This window comes from Phymastichus coffea, unplaced genomic scaffold, assembly GCF_024137745.1.
Source record: "Phymastichus coffea isolate CEN01 unplaced genomic scaffold, Cenicafe_Pcof_1.1 PCOF00223, whole genome shotgun sequence".
Lineage (NCBI taxonomy): Eukaryota > Metazoa > Arthropoda > Insecta > Hymenoptera > Eulophidae > Phymastichus > Phymastichus coffea.
In genome coordinates this window covers 32845-51382 of record NW_026707034.1, presented here as the reverse complement: position 1 = coordinate 51382, position 18538 = coordinate 32845, and the positions used below count along the sequence as shown (strand labels likewise).

Sequence of the window (18538 nt, the reverse complement as noted above, 5' to 3'; positions counted from 1 at the left end):
ACGGTTATTGTTATTTTTGTAGTTATTACTATTATTATTATTATTATTATTATTATTATTATTATTATTATTATTATTATTATTATTATTATTATTATTATTATTATTATTATTATTATTATTATTATTATTATTATTATTATTATTATTATTATTATTATTTGTATAATGAGGACGCCAGTATGCAGTCCGAATGTTTTTGTCTGCGCTACTATATGAACTGCGCGCGCGTAAATCCAGGAAAGCAAGAGAGAGGGGGGTGGAAGGGAAGGAGACAGGAGAAATTAACATTCTTATCGTGAGCACATGCAAGTGCACGCTGATAAGTTGGAGAACGCGGGAGAAAGCCGATAACCTTAGGCGCGTCTGCCGCCACCACTGCACTTGTTACTTTGCCGTGCGGCGCCTCTTCCCCTCGTATGTTGTAGTTTCTTAGATTTTCTGTTCGCCTTATATTTATTATTCGTTAATTTTGCACTTGTCCTTACGAGCAAATGAGAATATCGTATTTTGCGAGTCGCTGCACAAGGAAATTTATTTCAATGAATAGTTGAAGTTTGAAAAACATTCAACCTCAGCTTGCACTGCAAAGTGTCATCAAATGTCTGCCGCGCATATCGCGTGCACAAGTATATTCATTCAAGTTTCACGAACGTCGCTCGAAGTACTCGGCTCACAAGACTACCTGCTTGCGAGTAACGACGATCAAAGAATCTCCAATGATCGAATAATCGGGTGCGTAATATTTTCCGTCATATGATCAGTTTTCACACATCATGAATTACGCATACTCTAAGCACAAGTTATTCTGGGCATTTGATAATTTTACGAAATGAAATTACAAGAGAGTAACGTCGAAAAGAAAACATTGGCAGATTAGATAAAATAAGAAAGTTGTATTTGTTGAAGTAATTGAATTTTTTTCCTGTTTAAAACAAAATCGCACATCGAAAAAAAAAGTAAGACGCGATTAAAGCTGCATTCGTAATGTTGATAATTTCGCAGCGATATGATTGTAATTGACCTGTTTTTTTCATAGCTTCTAAACAAGTCGCATTGAGATCCAGCTCGAGCTGCGCCAGCAATTATTGCACTCTTGGACATTTTTGTAACGTTGTATTGTCGTAAGTGGCGCAGCATCGATCGAGAAAACTCGCGGTCGAATGGTCCGCGCGATTAGCTACAGCCACGATACGAGGATCAGTTATCAAGGTTCGCCGTAGCGACCCCAAAATCAGCAGGATTATCGCGACATTGTAACGATACGCCGATTCGACCGGCTAGATAACAATATTTGCAAACAAAGTCGAGGCGCGTAATTGGTTTATCGATGATAAAGCATAGATTGGAACGTGAAGACAGAGAGGTCGACGTATAACGAAGGCATGGATCACCTTCGCGAAACAATCGGCGCAGGATTAATTTGAAAAGTCAATTTCAAGCAGGACGTCACTTGCTTCTTTCTATCGCGGACTTCCAAGGGCTTCGCGTTGTATTTAAGTCGCTCGGCCTAATCAAACGTTTGCTCTTTATTAAGACGTACCTCAACTTCATTGACTTTTAGAAGTTGTATTTGTACGGCTCGCCGTAGAGCGAGAAGCGTTACAAAAGATAGGTCGCTTTCTCAATTTTCCAAGGATGCGAGATCAATTTATTGCGGAATATTTACTATATGCAAAAAAGAAACGCTCATGAGATTTAATATCGACCGTTTTGATTTTTTTTTCAACGATTACAAGATATTCACTATGTAGATCATCGGTCAAAAGCAAAAGAAAAAAAAAACATTATCTTTTGCATAGAAAGTAAGCAGGAGGCAACAAGCCTGCGACACTCGAACTTCGGCGAGAAAAAGAAAGCGACGCAAAGCGCGACAACGTCAAAAAGCCTTGCTGTCTAACGCAACGACACGCGTGCAGCATCTCGAAAGGGAGTGCGAACAAGGTAATGAGAGCGAGGGTGTGTGGTAGCAGGCGACGAGAGAGCAACAAAAAAAAAATGAAGAGGGGGAGAGAGAAAGAGCGGGAATACGATAATTGCATTTCCTGCTATATGCGTTCGGCGGCGGCGACAATGTATATACGTGCGTGTGCTTATTCGCCTATACGTCGTCGCGTCAAATCGACCGGAATACGCGTCGCTTGCATTCGCCACGAGCACTCTTCGGCCGGGGGGGGCTTGCCGTTCTCGGAAAATGAAAATTCACACCGAGATTGGCTTTCCGAAGTGAGACTGACCGACGTAGTGCTGTTTTTTTTTCTTTCTCTCTTTTTTTTATTCTGAAACTTCGATCTGGGGATCTCACTAATGGACGAAAGTAAATTGCCTTGTTAAGATTTGGTCGTTAATTTGAACGCGATATCCTTTGCGATACAATCTCGAGCGCGTTGGCTTTATTGCCGTCGTTAAAGGCAAAATAAATAAAACCAAATCTTGCGAAATGCATTTGTTTTTTGTTTTTTTTTCTTCTTTTTCTTTTTCTTTTTTTTTTTTTTTTCTTCTCAAGTGTCAACGGCGCCCGGCGAGCGTACGATTTCAGCGCCTGGCTAGCTGAAACTATGAATAATTCATTCGTGAAGCTCCGCGAATAACAGCAAAACTTGAGAGAGCGATGAGGCAATCGGTTATTAAGAATGTAAAGTATCCGCGGCGCGGGCTTCAATATTCACGCGCTCGAGAGAGAGAGTTCGACAGCCGAAAAGGAGCCCGTGCACGCGCCGTCCCGAAAACCTCGTTCCGTTAAAGCTCCCCGTCGCGAGAGCGAGCGAGCGAGCTGCGCTCCGTGCGATTATTGGCCGTGAACTTCAAGGACGCGACGAAAGAAATCGACTTTTATGTATATGTATGTATACATGGGCGCACGCGCGGCCACGTCGCTCACGCACGGTGTCTCGTCTCGGTGACAAATGTCCGTGTACGTATTGGCGCCGCGGGTCCGCATCGTCGAGACCGCGGAGCGACCACTTGTGCACGCTGCGCGGACGATCGACGCGCCAATACGCGACGAACCACGCGGATCAAATCGCGATTACGATGCGCGTTGGTAGCCCAGCTAGTAGAACAGGTCAACCTTGCGTAAAACAAATTATATATATAATTCTTTTTCGTACTATAATCGCCAACAATGCCGTAATCATGACACACACACACACACACATACCTGCAATATGGCAAGGTCGATTTTTTTATTCGGTGCGGTATACACACAAATAGGTAGGTAGTGTATTTTGCGCTAGATTCCGTAACATCTCAATGCTGCGAGAGTAAAAAAACACTTGCCTTCATTCGAGCATCACGAGTGTCGCAAACGGCTCGCCGTACATTTCTCCACGCGGAGAGGGGGTGGGGTCCCCTAACGTTATAACAGTAGTACAATCATCTTTTGCTCGCAGCAACAGCAGCAGCAGCGGCAGCAGCGGCAGCGCCGGCAGCAGCTTTATAACGCCAGGAGGTTCAAGAACCTCTGTTCTATACTCGGTGTATCTAGCATCCGCCCCGCAGACTCTCTTGTACGCGCGCGACTTTTGCCAGTGCAGCGCATCGCACGTGCGCGTACGTCTGCCTCCTCTATCTTTGGCACGGACTTTTTCTCCTTTCGCTTTACGCTCGCGCGCTCGCCGACAATTTTCCGGCAGATTAAGGTCCGACTCGCGCGCGCGCGCGACATTCGCGCCCGATACGCGACGAGCGGATTCATTTGGCGGGAGGGGAGGGAAATCCAAAAAAAAAAAAAAAAAAAAACAGAGTTGTGGCGCGACTGGAAAAATGCCAATGCACGCGGAGATATTCGCGCTCGAGTCCGACGGCACGAGTATACAATAGTTATGAATAGTGATGAAGCCCATTAATCAAAGTATTATAACGTTATAGCTGTCGGATACGAGGTAACAGTAAATAACGAAATACACAACGTAGTCGGCCTGGCCGGCCGAGGCTTCCTCGTGCGCCAGATCGGAATCCAAAACGCGCCATTGACATTCCTCGCTTCGTTGTTATGACAAGCGGAGCCGCGACGAATGCAGAGAGCGATCTTCGCCTCCGGGCGATCGCGGAGGGGCGGATGTTCGCGGTGGGCCCCGTCGGTCGACCGACTGCTCGCTGGGTAATGGGGGATGGAAAGGAACGGGCCAAGGCGTGGGCGCCCGTCGTTGTGGCCGAGTCGTAACTCGCGATGCACGCGCGCACAGTCGCCTAAGAGGGGGGGGGGGGGGGCAATTACTCGCAGTGGCACATAGGTGTGCCGGGAACGACGCAAGAGGGACGCGATGCGGGTCCGATGGCGCCCAGCGGACTGATCATCGCGAGATTCGCCGCCGATCGATCGTTCGAGCAGGAGGGCGGGGGTGGGGGGGGGGGGGGGGGGGGGAATCATCGAATCGACGGAAACCGATCTTGCCTCGAGCACTGAGATTTGGCGCGCGGGCGTTCAGGAGGGGGTCCGGGCGGCTTCCGATCCGCAGTCGCAGGGAAAATCATGGATTTTTTCGGCGAGCAGGAGAAGCTCGCTAGAGGGAGAAAAATCAATGCTCGCAAGAGGGCTGCGTCCCCGACGCGCAGACAGCCCGAAAAGCTCTCTCTCTCTCTCTTTCCCTCTCGCCGGCCGGCAATAACAAACGAACTGTTCCCGCGCTTGCGCGTACCTTTGCCGTATCTGCACACATCGAGAGTCGAGAGACCCGCGAGAGAGAGCAGCATACTGCGCGCACACGCACGTGCCTCGGCGAGTGTCTGCGTGCCGCGCACACCGCAGTCGAGCGGATAGTAGGGGTCTGGCTCGTCTGCGTATATCTATGGCCGTCGTGTGTACGTCTATATGTATCTGCGCGTACACGTGTATGCGTGTTGCACAGGCGGTGCGGCGGCAGCTGCTGCATATCCGGCGATGTTATAAACTCCCTCGCTTTTCCCGTGGCGCGGCGCTGCAGCAGAGCTCGTCCGCCCGTGCACGTATACGTTACGAGTGCGCCCTATACGCACACATAGCGCACACACGCGCGCGCGCGCAGCGTACACACTATAGAGCGCGGCGGCGACGGCGGCGGCGGCGGCGGCGGCAGCGGGGCCCTCGCGGGAGAGTCTCTCTCAGTTTCTCTTGCTCTCCGGGGCGGCCGAGCGCACGACCGAGGCAAGTCAGTCTGCGTCCGAGCGCCGTAAGTGCCGCGTCGCTGGCGACCACGACGACGTAAAAAACACGGTCTCTCCCCCTTCTCTCTCTCGCTCACTGACTCTCTCTTGCTCTCTCTCTCTCTCTTTCTCTCTCTGTAATATACCGTCGTCGTCTTTCTGACTTTTTCAGCACCCGTTGTCGCGCGGCACACCGTTGTTGTTTCCGAAACAACAAAAAAAAAAACAAAATCGAACTTGACCGCAGAAGAATAAAATGGTAACGATCGCTCGATGATCGTTCGCACGTCAGATTTGCAGTACTGTTTTTCTTGTTTTTCCTCGTCTCGCGTGTGTGCTGTTTGTTGTTTTTTATATGTATTTACATGTGTGCGAGACTGCGTACATAGAGGCGTGAATTGAACGATCGTCACCATCATCGCCGTCATCAGCGACGGATAAGAGAGGTGAGTTGTAGTTTTTCTTTTTTTGTTCGTTTAGCGAGAGAGAGAGAGAAAGAGAAAGAAAACACGTACACGTATCAGGAGGCTGCGTACTGCACTTTATATACTGCTGCAGCAGCCAGCTATATGCTGCTTGTTGCAATTGTGCCGGGCGCATGCGTTGAAAGGGAAAGGAGAGCTGCTCCGCTGCTGCTGCTGCTGCTGCTGCTGCTGCTGGTGCTGCTGCCGCTGCCGCCGCCGCCGCCGCTGCTGCAGTTACTAGGCTATCGAGACACGAAGCAGCAGCCAGAGAGAAAGAGAGAACAGTTAGCGGTGTGCGCGCGTACGTGTGTTTGTTTTGCTCGGCGATTAGATGCGTTAGATCAGCTGATCTCTTTCTCTGCTCTCGAGGCGTGCGCTGGCGATCGAGCGATTCTCCTGCTGCACTCGGTCTACTTTGCTCGCGGCGTCTGCGAGCCGCTGCTGTCGCCGGCAAGAGCCGATAAGAAATCTATCGCGTTTCTGTCGGCGAAGCCGATTCGGATGCGCAGAGTTGGCTCAATAATGCAATGTCAGTGTCATGAACATTATCGCGCGACGCTCTTTGTGTTCCGACGAGCACGAGCGTATGTGGCGAGCGATAACGACGGAATTATCGGGCGAACTATATGTCTCCGCGCACTTGGCTTCCGACCGCATCTCCCTCGCCGCCGTGCTTTCGGCTTCCCGAGCCCAACGCGAGCGCGCAGCTTTCGGCCGATTCTTTGTGCGCGCGCGAGACTGCGCCCGTGCGTGTGTATGTGTACGCGCGCGTAAGCGACCCGGCCTACTGAATATTCATACGCCGTGTCTCTCGTTCTCGTGGCCGTCTCATGCGCCCGTATTACGTGTGTCAGCGTTTGTTCGACTATCTCGCCTGTTACAAAATTACTCGAAAGAGAAGAAGCGAAGAAAGCTCGCGCCGTGGAAGCTCCGACGGCGCTCGAGTGTAGGTCAGATACGCGTGCTATCCGATTGCGATAATGAAAAAGAGCAGGAAGGGAGGGAGGGAGGGAGGGCTTATCGATCGTTCGCTCGGCGTGCTACGTCGTCGCTCGGCTGAATTGATTTATCGGCAAATGTAAAGAGACGACGCGCAGACCTATCGCCGGCCGCCGTCTCCGCAGCCTTCTGCGCTACGCCCGAGCCGTGCGTGCGTGTGCGCCTTGTTTAAACAACGCGTTCTCATTAACGCGGCGGAGTTGAACGTACGCTCATTACGTCTCCGAGGCCCATGCGAGCCTTTCCGATCGGCAGAGAAGGAAAAAAGAAGAAGAGCCGCGCCGTTACAATCTCGGACACGAATATACACGCGCATCCGATAAAGGTCGACGAACCCGGTGCTCGCTCGATAAAGCGTCCATTAAGAATACACACGCGCGTCGTCTCCCTCTCCCTCTCTCTCTCTCTCTCTCTCTCTCTCTCTCTCTCTCTCTCTCTCTCTCTCTCTCTCTCTCTCACACTCTCGAACCAAAAAGAAAACGAAAAACTAACGACATTTATATGCATTTTTGTGCTTGCAGAGCGTAACGAAGAAACGATGCTTGGCCAGTGGTCGCCGGCACTGATCGCGAGACTGACAGCGTCGTCGTCGTCGCCGTCGTCGTCGTCGGCCAGAATCGCCAAACTTTATTCAACTTACCATTGAACGCAAAGTTACCACAAGCGCAAGAACAAGTTATTGTTTGTTCATTTGTTGGCGGCTTTCCCGGAAGATAGATAATAATTGCCACATAGTGTGTTCGTGTGTTGTGCCGCGCTAATCCGAGGCAACGAGAGAAGAAGAGCCACGTTCTGCCCGAGTATAATGTTAGGCGAGCCGCAACATCAGGAGGCGGGGAGCAAACGCGGCTCCTAGTTGTTTCGTTGGTCGTTGCCCTCTTGGATTGCCCCTCGGCAAACTCGCGACAGAAGGGCGCGCTGTCGGTCGCTTCGGGAAGGCAGGCGAGATCGTGGCCGAGAGGAACGCCAAGCGGACCCGACGAGGAGCGCGGACGAGGAGGTAGAGGGCTGTGTCGCTAAGGCGGCAGCGGACATGATTATTTCAAAGGATCTGTTCCTGCTCGGCGATCAAGACTACCTGCGCCTGCCAAGCAACGAGAAGCGCCAGCAGCAGCGGGCAATGGGACGTCCGATCATCAATGCTCCCAGGTTCGTGCCAGCTCCTTCTTTATTTTTCCCTCGTGGCGCTTCGCCTCCGTTCGTCTCGACGAGCTCCCCCGTACGCAACGATACGCAAACGCCGTGGCGGCCGCCCGGCCCGTCCTCCCCCTCCGCCCTCCTGCGCCCGAGCGACATCCCCCGGCGTCGTAACAGTGCCAGCTAGGCTGCCGCCGTTGCTTTTGCTTTCGCAACGAAAACAATGTCGACGACCTTGCGGCCGATCAGTTTTCTTTCTCGCGGCTGCCGTTCGAGATTAAAAGATGCGCGAACGGAAACCGCGGGTCCCGCGCTCGTTGGGCGTGCAACGACCGAAATTGGCCGTGCTACGGTTCGCGGAACAAGCTCGAACGTCGATAATCGCGAAACAAATCAATTGATTGTTCGAGCGCGAAATCGAAAGTGATTATCCGAGGGAGAAAGGAGAGTGCGCGTGCGTCCGGGGTGGGGGGGAGGAGGTGTCGAGGAGAAAAATTTCATTAAACATATACGTACGCGTATAAAGCGTTTGCGCAAGGGCCTTGAAACATACGGCCATTTAATTTTCTACGCGCGAACGCGCGTGTGCATATATACGCGTTTTAGAACACAGCGCGTTGCCGCCGCCGCCGCCGCGAAGGAAAACCTGCTCTTTGCTCCGCGCTCGCGCCGAATACTGGTTTCTCTCTCTCTCTCGCTCGCTCGCTCGCTCCGTTCGTTCGCTCGCTCGGGAGCGACTTGTAAAAATCCGCGAGACACTTTTCTGAATATTTACTTGTATATAAACCGCGAGAAAGGCGTTGCGTTTAACGGATGCTTGCTTATTTTCGACGTCAGACCGCGCGTGCGACAATAATATCTCGGGCAATTATTGAGAGGAGCTTTTTACAAGGCATCGAGCGATTTCTCCTTGTTGTTGTTGTTGTTGTTCTTCTTCTTCTTCATCATCTTCTTCTCTTTTTTTGTTAATTGAAACCCTCCGCGAGTTGGTTATGTTCGCGTGGAAGGAGTAACAGAAAAAGGAAGAGGAGTATCGAGCGTTTCGCCAGAATAAATGTAAATGTATGTGTTTTTCTTTTTCATTTTTCACGGCGAGAGAGAGAGAGAGAGAAATTATTGAAAATTAACGCGCAAACTCGTTTTGCAAGTCGTGTCCGACATTAAGCATAGACACACTCGTTCCGCAGTATACAGTTAGCTCTCGAACGCTGCTGCTGCTGCTGCTGCTGCTACTGCCGACTCTTGGAAAATATAGATGCTGTTTTTTCTACGAGATTTTTCGTCTATTCGTCACGGATGCTCGCGATTACCGACGATTCGATCGCGACCCTAATCGCTAGTGGACTTTTCTAGCTTCGTCCGCGGTAAATACAAATAATCGATCGAAGAAAAGTGCGCGAACGAACGGCCCGACTCGACGCACTCGTGTACTCGCGACAGAGGCAGATCATTGCGTCGAATTGATCGCTGCGAAAGCTGTCTCCGATGCGCGCGCGAGGACACACGGCGCAGCGAGTTTTTTCGCCCCCCCCCCCCGACGCCTCCTACGCGCAAGAAGCTCGAAATACTCGCGATATCAATCCTGCGATTAGCATCGCTTTGTCGAGGCGAAAAACGTGAGCGTCGACGTGGAGCCAGGCAGAGCGCGCCTAGATCACGGCAGTGCTGAACGCCGATTGTACATCAACGTCAAAATTGGTTGGGCGTACAGTTGCGACGATTTTAATTAAGTCGCGACATCATCGTCGTCGTCGTCATCGTCGGAAAAATAATTATGCATTCGATTATGCTAAAGCCGTGTAATTGCAGGCACAGCTCTCGCGAGAGCCTAATTAACATTCGATCTCGAGAGAGATACGGATCCCTTTAAGCTCGCGCTGCCATAAAAGTCGCGTGTCTCGTGTGAACCGGTCGCAAAAACGTTTTTTTTTTTCTTCTGTTTTTTTTTCTTCTACGCGCGCGTGTGACGTAAAAACGAAAAATGCCGTACAGCAGCGCGCGAGAACGGATTACTAAGTCGGGATGCGTTCGCCATCCATCGAAAGCAAAAGTGACAGAGTATGTGAGTCAGGCCGCCAGCGCCGACGAGCAGAAAAGTTAATTACAGCCGTTGACTTTCAGACGGAAAAAGAAACTCGCGTTCAAAAATGAAAAGAATAATAAAAAAAAAAAAAAAAAGAAAAAAACGTGCTAACTTTTACGATGCTTTGGCTGTTTTGACCGGCCTTTTTTTCTTTCGATAGTTTTGCTTCTTTGTCTTTCATCTTTATGTATCTTCTCTCTTTTTTTTTTTTTTTTTTTTTTTTCCGGAATGCTGCTGAGAGTGACGATGAGTTTTTTTTTTCGTTGCTAATTCTTTTTGGAGAACTTCGGAGTTGTAGCGCTCGACAATTAGAACAGATTTTAATTAATTCGATGACAGCCAATTAAGTAGACAGGAATTCAATTGAACTTGATCATATTATTATTAGAAACGAAATCTATGTCAGAGTCTTATGAAGAATTCTACACCGAGACGATTGAGTGGACAAGCAAACATTTGAATGCAGTCATCTGAGATACCCTCGCGCCAAAATAACGAATTCAAAAGCACCGGCCGATTAAGCATTCAGCTTGCACGAAATTCGAGGCGTATTAAAAATTCACCGGCGATATACGCCGTCGTACACCGAAATTCCGATTGCAGCCGAGATATTCATGAAAACCCGCTTGCGCGCGCTGTTTGCCGAGCGAATTAGCGCTATACGGTCGAACTCGAAAAACACATGGACACGCACGCGCGCGCGCACGCACACATAGGCGCCCGCTCGTAAACTCTCCCTCTCGGCGTCGCGGCTTGTGTCTTTTTGGCAAGGTCGCGACCTGCTTCGCAAGCTTGACCGTCAAGCGTCTTTCTCCTCGTTTTCGATTCCAATGGTTTTTGTTAATTGCTCGGCTCGGCATTTTTACAGCTCTATCGGCTCGTTTCGCAATTACGATTCGATAATTGGCTATTTTGAAATGACGGGCAACCACGCGAGTGTCATCATTGACCTTATGTAATTTTAGACCGTCCCTTATGCACTTATTTATCATGGAAAATCGAATGATCCCTTCGAGAATGGATGTGCCGGCGATTGACAAAAACAAAGTGCATGCGTCGTAGTGCGTCTGCTTTTCACTTTTTATTTGTTGAAAACTTATCCCCCCCCCCCCCCTCTCTCTCTCTTTTTCTCTCGCTCCCACTAGGCTATGAATACACGCAGGCGAATTGCAGCTGCAGCCTCTAATTTTTCTCCGACGAATTTATGACATGATTTTTTTTCGCGTACCTTGATCGCAATTAAAAATAGTACATCGGCTAACTAGTGCGGGAAAGTAGATTCTTGTGTCGCGTGAGGTTTATGCCTGAGCGAAGCGAGGCTGGAAAGGCACACGAGAGACGAGAATCTCTCTCCCGAACATGTTAGCCACGACCTTTTTACTTTTTTTCTCTTTCAAAACGGTGTATGGAAAACAGGAATTTTGAGCCTACCCGTTTTTCGTTCATCCTGTGGGTGAAGTCGTACTCTCTGCACGTCGTGTCAGAAAACAAAAAAAAAAAACAGGTAAATAAATAACAAACAAACGTATATCGAACGGTCCACAGAGGCAGCCCCCTCACAAGGGCAGGACAAGCTTTTCTAAACGTGTATGCGCACGGAGAGTCCTTTTCATTGCTTTTTGAGAGTCGACGGCCTCTCGTGAAAGTTTTAAGCTGGCGTCGGTCGACGATTTTTTTTTTGCCAGTCGAGCTTTTCAGTGACGCGATGACCGCGTTCGCGCTGCAAGCTCCGAATTATTTACGCGTTCTCTTCCTTTTGCTCGATCGCAGCTACACGTTATATCTCATTTATATGAATTAGCGATGTGTGCACGACGCTGAACTCTTAGTTTTAACGATTTTCATGTATTTTTGACGAAAAGGGGCACGTCGATCGGAAAAGAATTAGAGCGCGCGCGAATTTCCGAAAGAGGAAGCGAGAGAGAGAGAGAGAGAGAGAGAGAGAGAGAGAGAGAGAGAGAGAGAGAGAGAGAGAGAGAGAGAGAGCTAAAATTCAATGTTATCGACGGTGACAAACGCCAATCCGGAATGAACGTTTTCGTCGAACGCTCAGCAAGAGGAGTAATACACGAGCGTCGTGGTCGCAGACAAAGCGCATCTCCAGCGAGGCATACGCGTCTCACAGGCTCACACACACGTGCAACCCTTCTGAGCAACGGCAGCGGCAGTTGGTTTCCTCCCTCGTTCGTACACCTATCGTCGTCGTCGTCGTCGTCGTCATCGTCGTTGTCGCCGTCGTCGTCGTCCTTTTACTCGAAATCACACAACGACGAGGAACAGCGGTCTCTCTCCCTCTCGAGCTTTATGCACACGCGCAAGAAAGCTCGGTCCTTGACGAAGAAACAGCAGCGGGAGGTATTATCGATTTCCGTGAGGTAACGTGAAAACTTTACACAGCCCGTTTATTAGTGCTCTGTGCAAAGAGGAAGGAAAAAAAGAACGTGTAACTCGGTGTCTCACCTCGATTGATTTACGCTGCGATTATTAATAAGCCCGAGGTCGATAATATTGAGCGTGCGTATTTTATAGAGAGATTGAGCTTGAGTATGTAGAATTATAAGATACTTGGACGTACACTCGAATAACTATACAAAGCCTTAATTTCTCTCTGTCGCCGTAGTAGAGAGAGACGCTTTTATATAATGCCCTCCTCTGTAACTCGCCTAGCATTCAATCTCTCCGTGGCAGCTAAATCGTTATTGTCAATTGACGAAAGCGCACTTCGGCCGCGGGAAAGATCAAACGGCGATGCGGAGAGCGAGCACCATAATGCTTTTTCTCCGAAAAAGCGCGCGCGTAACGCGTCACGGCACATCGGCCCACTCGTCCTCGGAGGAGGAGGAGGAGAGGAGGACGCGTCGGTGGCGCGCTCGACGCCGCGGAACAGCTCCGCGGACGGCTCATCTCGAAGCCGGTCAAGAACGCCGCCGCCGCCGCCGCCGCCGCCGCGGAGAAGGAGGCGAGGACAAAGCGAGCGAAAGGAGGAAGGCCGCTGCCGCGCGGCGCGGGGCCGAATTAAGGGCGCTCGCCTAGCTCGCCACTGGGCACGTCCATCTGCGCGGTCCGCGGTCGCTCGGCCGCGATGCACCTGCGCCTGTCCGTCGCCGACCGTCGGAGCAACAAGTGCCGCCGACGGACGCGTGAATTGTGTCACCGCCGCGGGAGGCCTGGGACGCCCAGCGCGGCGCCGTCGCTCTTCCTCCGACACTCCTGGACGACCGCCAGCTCGCGCGAAAAATGCTCGGATATCGGCCGAAAATAAGTCGGCGTTTCTTTCGAATCCGTCGCGCGCCCGCAACCGTCGCTATTTGCGTCGCCAAGCCCCTCTCGCCGGCAGGCTCGGCGGAGAGCGAGGTGTAACGCCACTTTGACGCGCGCGCTCGCCGAGCGATCCTCGCCGCATGTATTCCTTTGCGCGGCGGGTTCAACGTCCGCGGCCCGCTTATCTTTTATCTGTTCGCGCTCGCTTGCTCAATGTAGTTCTCGTGGAATGCCGAGCGGGCCGCGTCGACTCGACGCCGGCCGGCCGATCGCGTCGTCGGGGAGAAGGCCTCTCGCGCGAATGCGAAACCCTCGACGGGGGCACGCCGAGCGTGACGTTTCGAAACCGAGCGTAGCCCAACTGCCGCCGCGGGTGAGACGAAAGTTCGCGTCCGCGCTTGCTCGCTCGCGACGAAATCGGCGTACCGTTAATCGCGCTAGATTCGACGACGACGGCGGCGGCGGCGGCGGCAAACCAGAAACGCCTCTCCCTCCCTCTCTCGCTCGACTCGGCGTTAGATAAAGAGAGGCGGTGTGTCTCCCGCGCGTTTTTCCCTCTTTGCGTTTTTTCGTTTTCTTTTCTTTCTTGCGCTCGGCAGTGTGTCTTTACTGTTAGAACGTTCGCTCGCTTCGCCCACGATTGCCCGGTTTTACCGTTAAACGATATCCCGCGCGACGGGCGTTTGTTAAAATTATCTAATGCGCGGCCGCGTGGGCCGTCGCCGCGTGATTGATCGTGCGAATTGTCAAAAGCTAATTGTTAGACGGCGGACGGTCGGATTGATTTAGTACCTTGGCGTACAATGGCTGTAATTGCTGCACGCCGGATAGACGCGCCGAGAAAGCTCGATAATCGTCGGGACGCTTTATACGCGAGTTTGCTTTTTCTTGGCCAATTAGCCCGTCACTTGCCGCTCGGCGGTGTATCGACAATTTCCGAGAGAAACACTCCGCGGCGCGCCGCACGCACACGATGATAATAATCGTGCGCGCGCACGTGTACGAGATTGCCGTGCCCCTCGTCGAAATTGTATTTGCATAGCCGTCAGGGACAATCCTGATCGGCGGAAACGCTAATGGAGGCTTGCGCGCTACTATGCAGCGCGACTTTGTGTAAACTTTCCGTCGAGGCGAGAGGAGAGAGGTGAGGGATCGCCCGCGGGTATCTCGCGCGTACATGCTCTGTCGCTGACCCGTCTGACGGGCCGCGGTGCGGCCACTCGATAGGCTGCCTCGTGAAATATCGCAGGCGGCTCACCGGGCGTCATTGAATTGAATTGATCGAAGGGGCGGGAGGGGCAGGGGGGATCGAGAACGACGCAGGCGGTGCAGGGGCAGCGCTGATCGAAGTGTTGGCGGGGGCGCGCAATCAGAATGATACGGCAACTGCGCCCAAGTGGTTAGAAGAGCACGACGCCGGACGCGTTCTCCTTTGCCATTGATCGACCTCTCTCTCTCTCCCCCTCTGTCTGTCTGTCTCTCTCTCTCTCGCTCTCTCTCGCTCTCTCTCGCTCTCTCTCGCTCTCTCTCGCTCTCTCTCTCTCTCTCTATCTCTCTCGGTTTAGGCGCTTTGCTTGGCCATACAAAACGCTCTGCGCGCCTAATAAAGCGCGCCGCGCTCCCTGCGTCTCGCCGAGTGGGCGCGCGCACCGAAAGTCCGCTCCTCGTCCTCCCCCGGCCGCTCGGCTCTGTCTCGCGCGCGCTCGACACTCCGCGGGCGCATTATCTTATTATCGCCAGCAGTAAAGAAGAAGAAGAGGCGGTTAATCCGAGCAGATAAAAGGGCAGGATGATTGAATAAATGCCCCCCTACGAGCGCGCGCGCACCGCCGATCAAAAGATCCACTCGACTCGACAACTGTGATTTGTCAAGCGAGCGATGAGCGATCAACAGTTATTATTATTCCATAGCCTTATTTACTCGCTTCTTCTCAATGAAATTAGAAGACTCACTTTGCCGTTTGTAGAATAACGCATCGTCGCGTCAATTGAACGTCGCGTGGCTTTTTATTTTGCCGATGCCTCGCGCTGCTTACCGACGCGACATTCAATATCTCCTCGTTTGCCGAAGACGCCTGGCGAACAATCATAATTATCCTCTGAGATACGTACTCGTAAAATCCCAAAAGCGTAGCGCTCATTAACAAAGACGTCATCCCTCTCTCGTCCGTTCGGTATCAATCTCAATCTCACTCGTAAAAGATCTACATATATTCATTTATTTTTTCTTTATTTATTTATTTATTTATTTTTTTTTTCTCCTTTCGATTCGCATCTCGTATAGGCGCCATCGGATTATTATCATAAATCAGCGGAATAATTAAGGAAGCTGCGTTGTTTTTTTTCCTTTCTTTTCGAGAAAGAGTGCTAATGAGCGCATACATCCCGAGGTTATAAATGAGCTTGCGCGCGCGCGAGCGTGTGCGTGTGTGATTGAACTTCGAGGCAAACCACACTTAACGAAACGTTTCCCGGACACACATCGGGTTATATGCCGAACTGAAGGACAGGGGCCTTTCATACGAATTATTTATAGCCCACAAAGTGTACGCGTGTGTGTGCGTGCAACATCGTAAAAGTTTCTTTCTTTATTTTTCAGTTTTTTTCTTCTTCTTTTTTTTTTTCTTTTTTCCTTTTTTTTCCTCTTTTTTTTCTTTCTTTTTTTGTGCGCTTTGCAATAGTAAACAGAAACATTCGGGCAGAGAGAAGTGCAATAATTACCAATTTTCTTGGAGAACGGTCTCGATAAGCAAAGCACCGGCTACGTGCTACTTGACATTGGGGATTAGAAAACGGGATATATTCGAAACGCTAAATGAACGTTTCTTTTTTTATTGGCTTGACGGCCAGAAATAATCCAGTACATAACACCGAAGCTTTCCCGGCTCTCCGAGTTGCGGAGAGAGAGAGAGAGAGAGAGAGAGAGTCTGTAGCTTTGGCCGACGTAGGGTTTATTTCTGTATAACGCTTGCGAGCCGCGCGGTTCTCGACGCGTCGTCGTCGCCGCCGACAGAGAATTAAAGCCTGCTTCTTCTCATTTCTCTCAGCTTAGTTTTTATTATCATTGCTGCTGTCGTTAGACTTTCCTATGCTATTAATTCTACGATCTTTTAAAGTTGAACGATTTATAGTGTGTGTGTGAGGGGGAGGGGGTCACGAAACGAATAATGGGAAATTGGCCGAGCTATAATCATAATGGTGTCGCGTTGCTTCGACGGGAGCGTCGTTCTTAAAAAAACGCACACTGACAGACAGCCGACGCCTTCCCTCGCGTCGAATGATGGTTGCTGCTGTGTGCGCGAGGAAACTGTCGCCACGACCTTCGTCAAGAATCCTCGTTTTATCTTTCTGACGTGGTTCAGTGCCCCTCGATTATTGCTTCCTTTTCCTTTTTTTGTTTCATCTAAAATCCTTTATTTTTGGAAAGACAATGACTGTGAATGCTGATCGCTTGTTTTCTTCTGTTTTCAGGTATGTAAATCGTCAGCAGTCGAACGCACAGGTCGGTGAGTCGTTAAAGAATTGCTTTCGTCAATCCAAAACGCGTTCAAAATCGAATCGAAGGAGAAGGGGCTTGTTCGTATTCTGTCAGAAAATAATCAAATTTTAATAAGCAAGCGCGCGCGATTCCCGAAAATGAAGGAGTAGAGAGAGAGAGAGAAAGAGAGAAAGAGAGAAAAATGTGGAAGTTCCGTTACAAAGCTCACTGAACTCTCTCGTGGAACTATGCAGAGAATCTCGCTCGAGCGAAGGAATATCAAAAAGGACAGAGAGCGAGAGAGAGAGAGAGAGAGAGAGAGAGAGAGACAAGAAAAAAATGTATCGCCACGGGTCGACATCCCTTAAATTTCATCGCTCGCTTCCAGTCAATTGGAAGCAGCTTCTCTCTATCGTTCCATCGTAAAAAAAATACGATCTCTAATACTTCTGCCTCTCTTCGAACTGCGTAGGTAGCTTTTTTTTTTCTTTAATTCGAATGATGCACTCTGCCAGGTTATCGCCATAGTTTTATTTTTTCTTTCTGTTTTTTCGAGAATTTGAATGTGTATGCGGGCAAATACGACGATAAATATTTTTAAAAAATGTAGGATTTATTGCGAGCGGCGATACAAGTTGTGTGTATTCCAAAGGTATGAACTTGGTGGTTAGTGCGAGCGAAACGTCGATAATCGAGAAGAAATCGGACGAAAAAACGCATCGTGTCCGAAATCGCGAGGAAAAAGTCGGTTGTATCGGTGTGCCGAATGAGATTACGGGCGAGTCTCTCGCTTGCGAACTGCAAAAGTGGACGAAGCGGCAGCGAGAGAGAGAGAGAGAGACTGCGGAGTTCGAGTTTGGTCGGCTGCGAGCTGCGAGCGCGTGCAGCGCGAGAAAAAAGAGTGACGAGGACGTGGTCGAGCGAGAGAAAACGAAAGAAAGACAAGAGGGAGGCAAGAGAGCGAAGTAGCGAACGTTGAACTCGAGTGGCGGCGGCGGCGGCGGCGGCGGCGGCGGCGGCGGCGGCGGCGGCGGCGGTGCACCGGCGCAAGCGACTGCTCTCGGGCCGCCGTCGTTGCACTTTGTGCCACTGCTGCAGTCGTCCGACATAACAAATTACACAACAATTTCCTTCTCGTCGACCGCCCGCGAGCTCGCCCATTAGTTTCGCGCAGATTCGAGCGCGCCATCGGCTTGCGTCTCTATTTTCCAACGTATCGTTAGAATTCAATCCGTGAATACGGAGCGGAAGTGGACACAATGTTTTTTTTTATTTATTTCTCTTTATTCCTTTTTGTTTTTGCCTCTCTACCCACGACATACTTACGCAACGGCACAGAGCGGCTCTCTCTAGAAAGCGATAAGGGTTTATTGGCTTCGACGTGTGCTTTCCGAGATTAGATTATCAAATAATGCTAACCGCGAATTCCAAACGCCCTGCTAATAGCCGGAGGTCAAGCGCTTTTTCGGCTTCGTTTCCAATCACGTACGTAACGATGCACTTTCATCCTCTGACCCACGCGATGCCATTGTCCTCTCTTTCTCTCCCTCTCTCTCTCTCTCTCTCGGTTTCGGCCGAAATTGCAAAGAGGGAAGAAAAGGATCGAGAGGAGGAGGAACGGAGCGAGCGAGAGAAGGAGAAAGGAGCGGCGAGCGAGTAACGATGTCATTAGTTTAGTCAGTCAGCGAGTCAATAAGTTGCGAGGCCAAAGAGAGAGAGAGAGAGAGAGAGAGAGAGAGAGATTGAAAAGTGCCAAGAATAATATTTCAATGCCTAATAGGCAGCTGCGAGCGAGAGGTCAGCGATCGCGCGAAGAATTTCGGCGCGAAGATTGCCTCTTTAATTGCACGTCGCTCGACGACAGCGCGATAGTGTGGCGTCGATTGTTGTTGCTATCGCTCGAGCGAAGACTGCAAGTTGCGTAACGCGAGGCGCGCGCGCGCGAGACGAGAGTCTCGGGAAAAGAGAAAGACAAATAAAAGGGAGAAGGGG

General features: G+C 50.5%; 1 protein-coding gene across 1 annotated transcript in view; it reads left to right on the top strand.

Moving 5' to 3' along the window:
- Positions 1-5153: 5153 nt before the first annotated feature.
- The window catches only part of LOC131674261 (uncharacterized), a gene marked incomplete at its 3' end in the record, with an annotated part of 44028 nt that continues 30643 nt past the window's right edge, over positions 5154-18538 (top strand). Inside the window, exons 1-2 of the mRNA XM_058952817.1 lie at positions 5154-5570; positions 7109-7736. Of these exons, the coding sequence (XP_058808800.1) occupies positions 7621-7736 (116 nt within the window). The remainder of the gene's footprint in view (positions 5571-7108; positions 7737-18538) is intronic.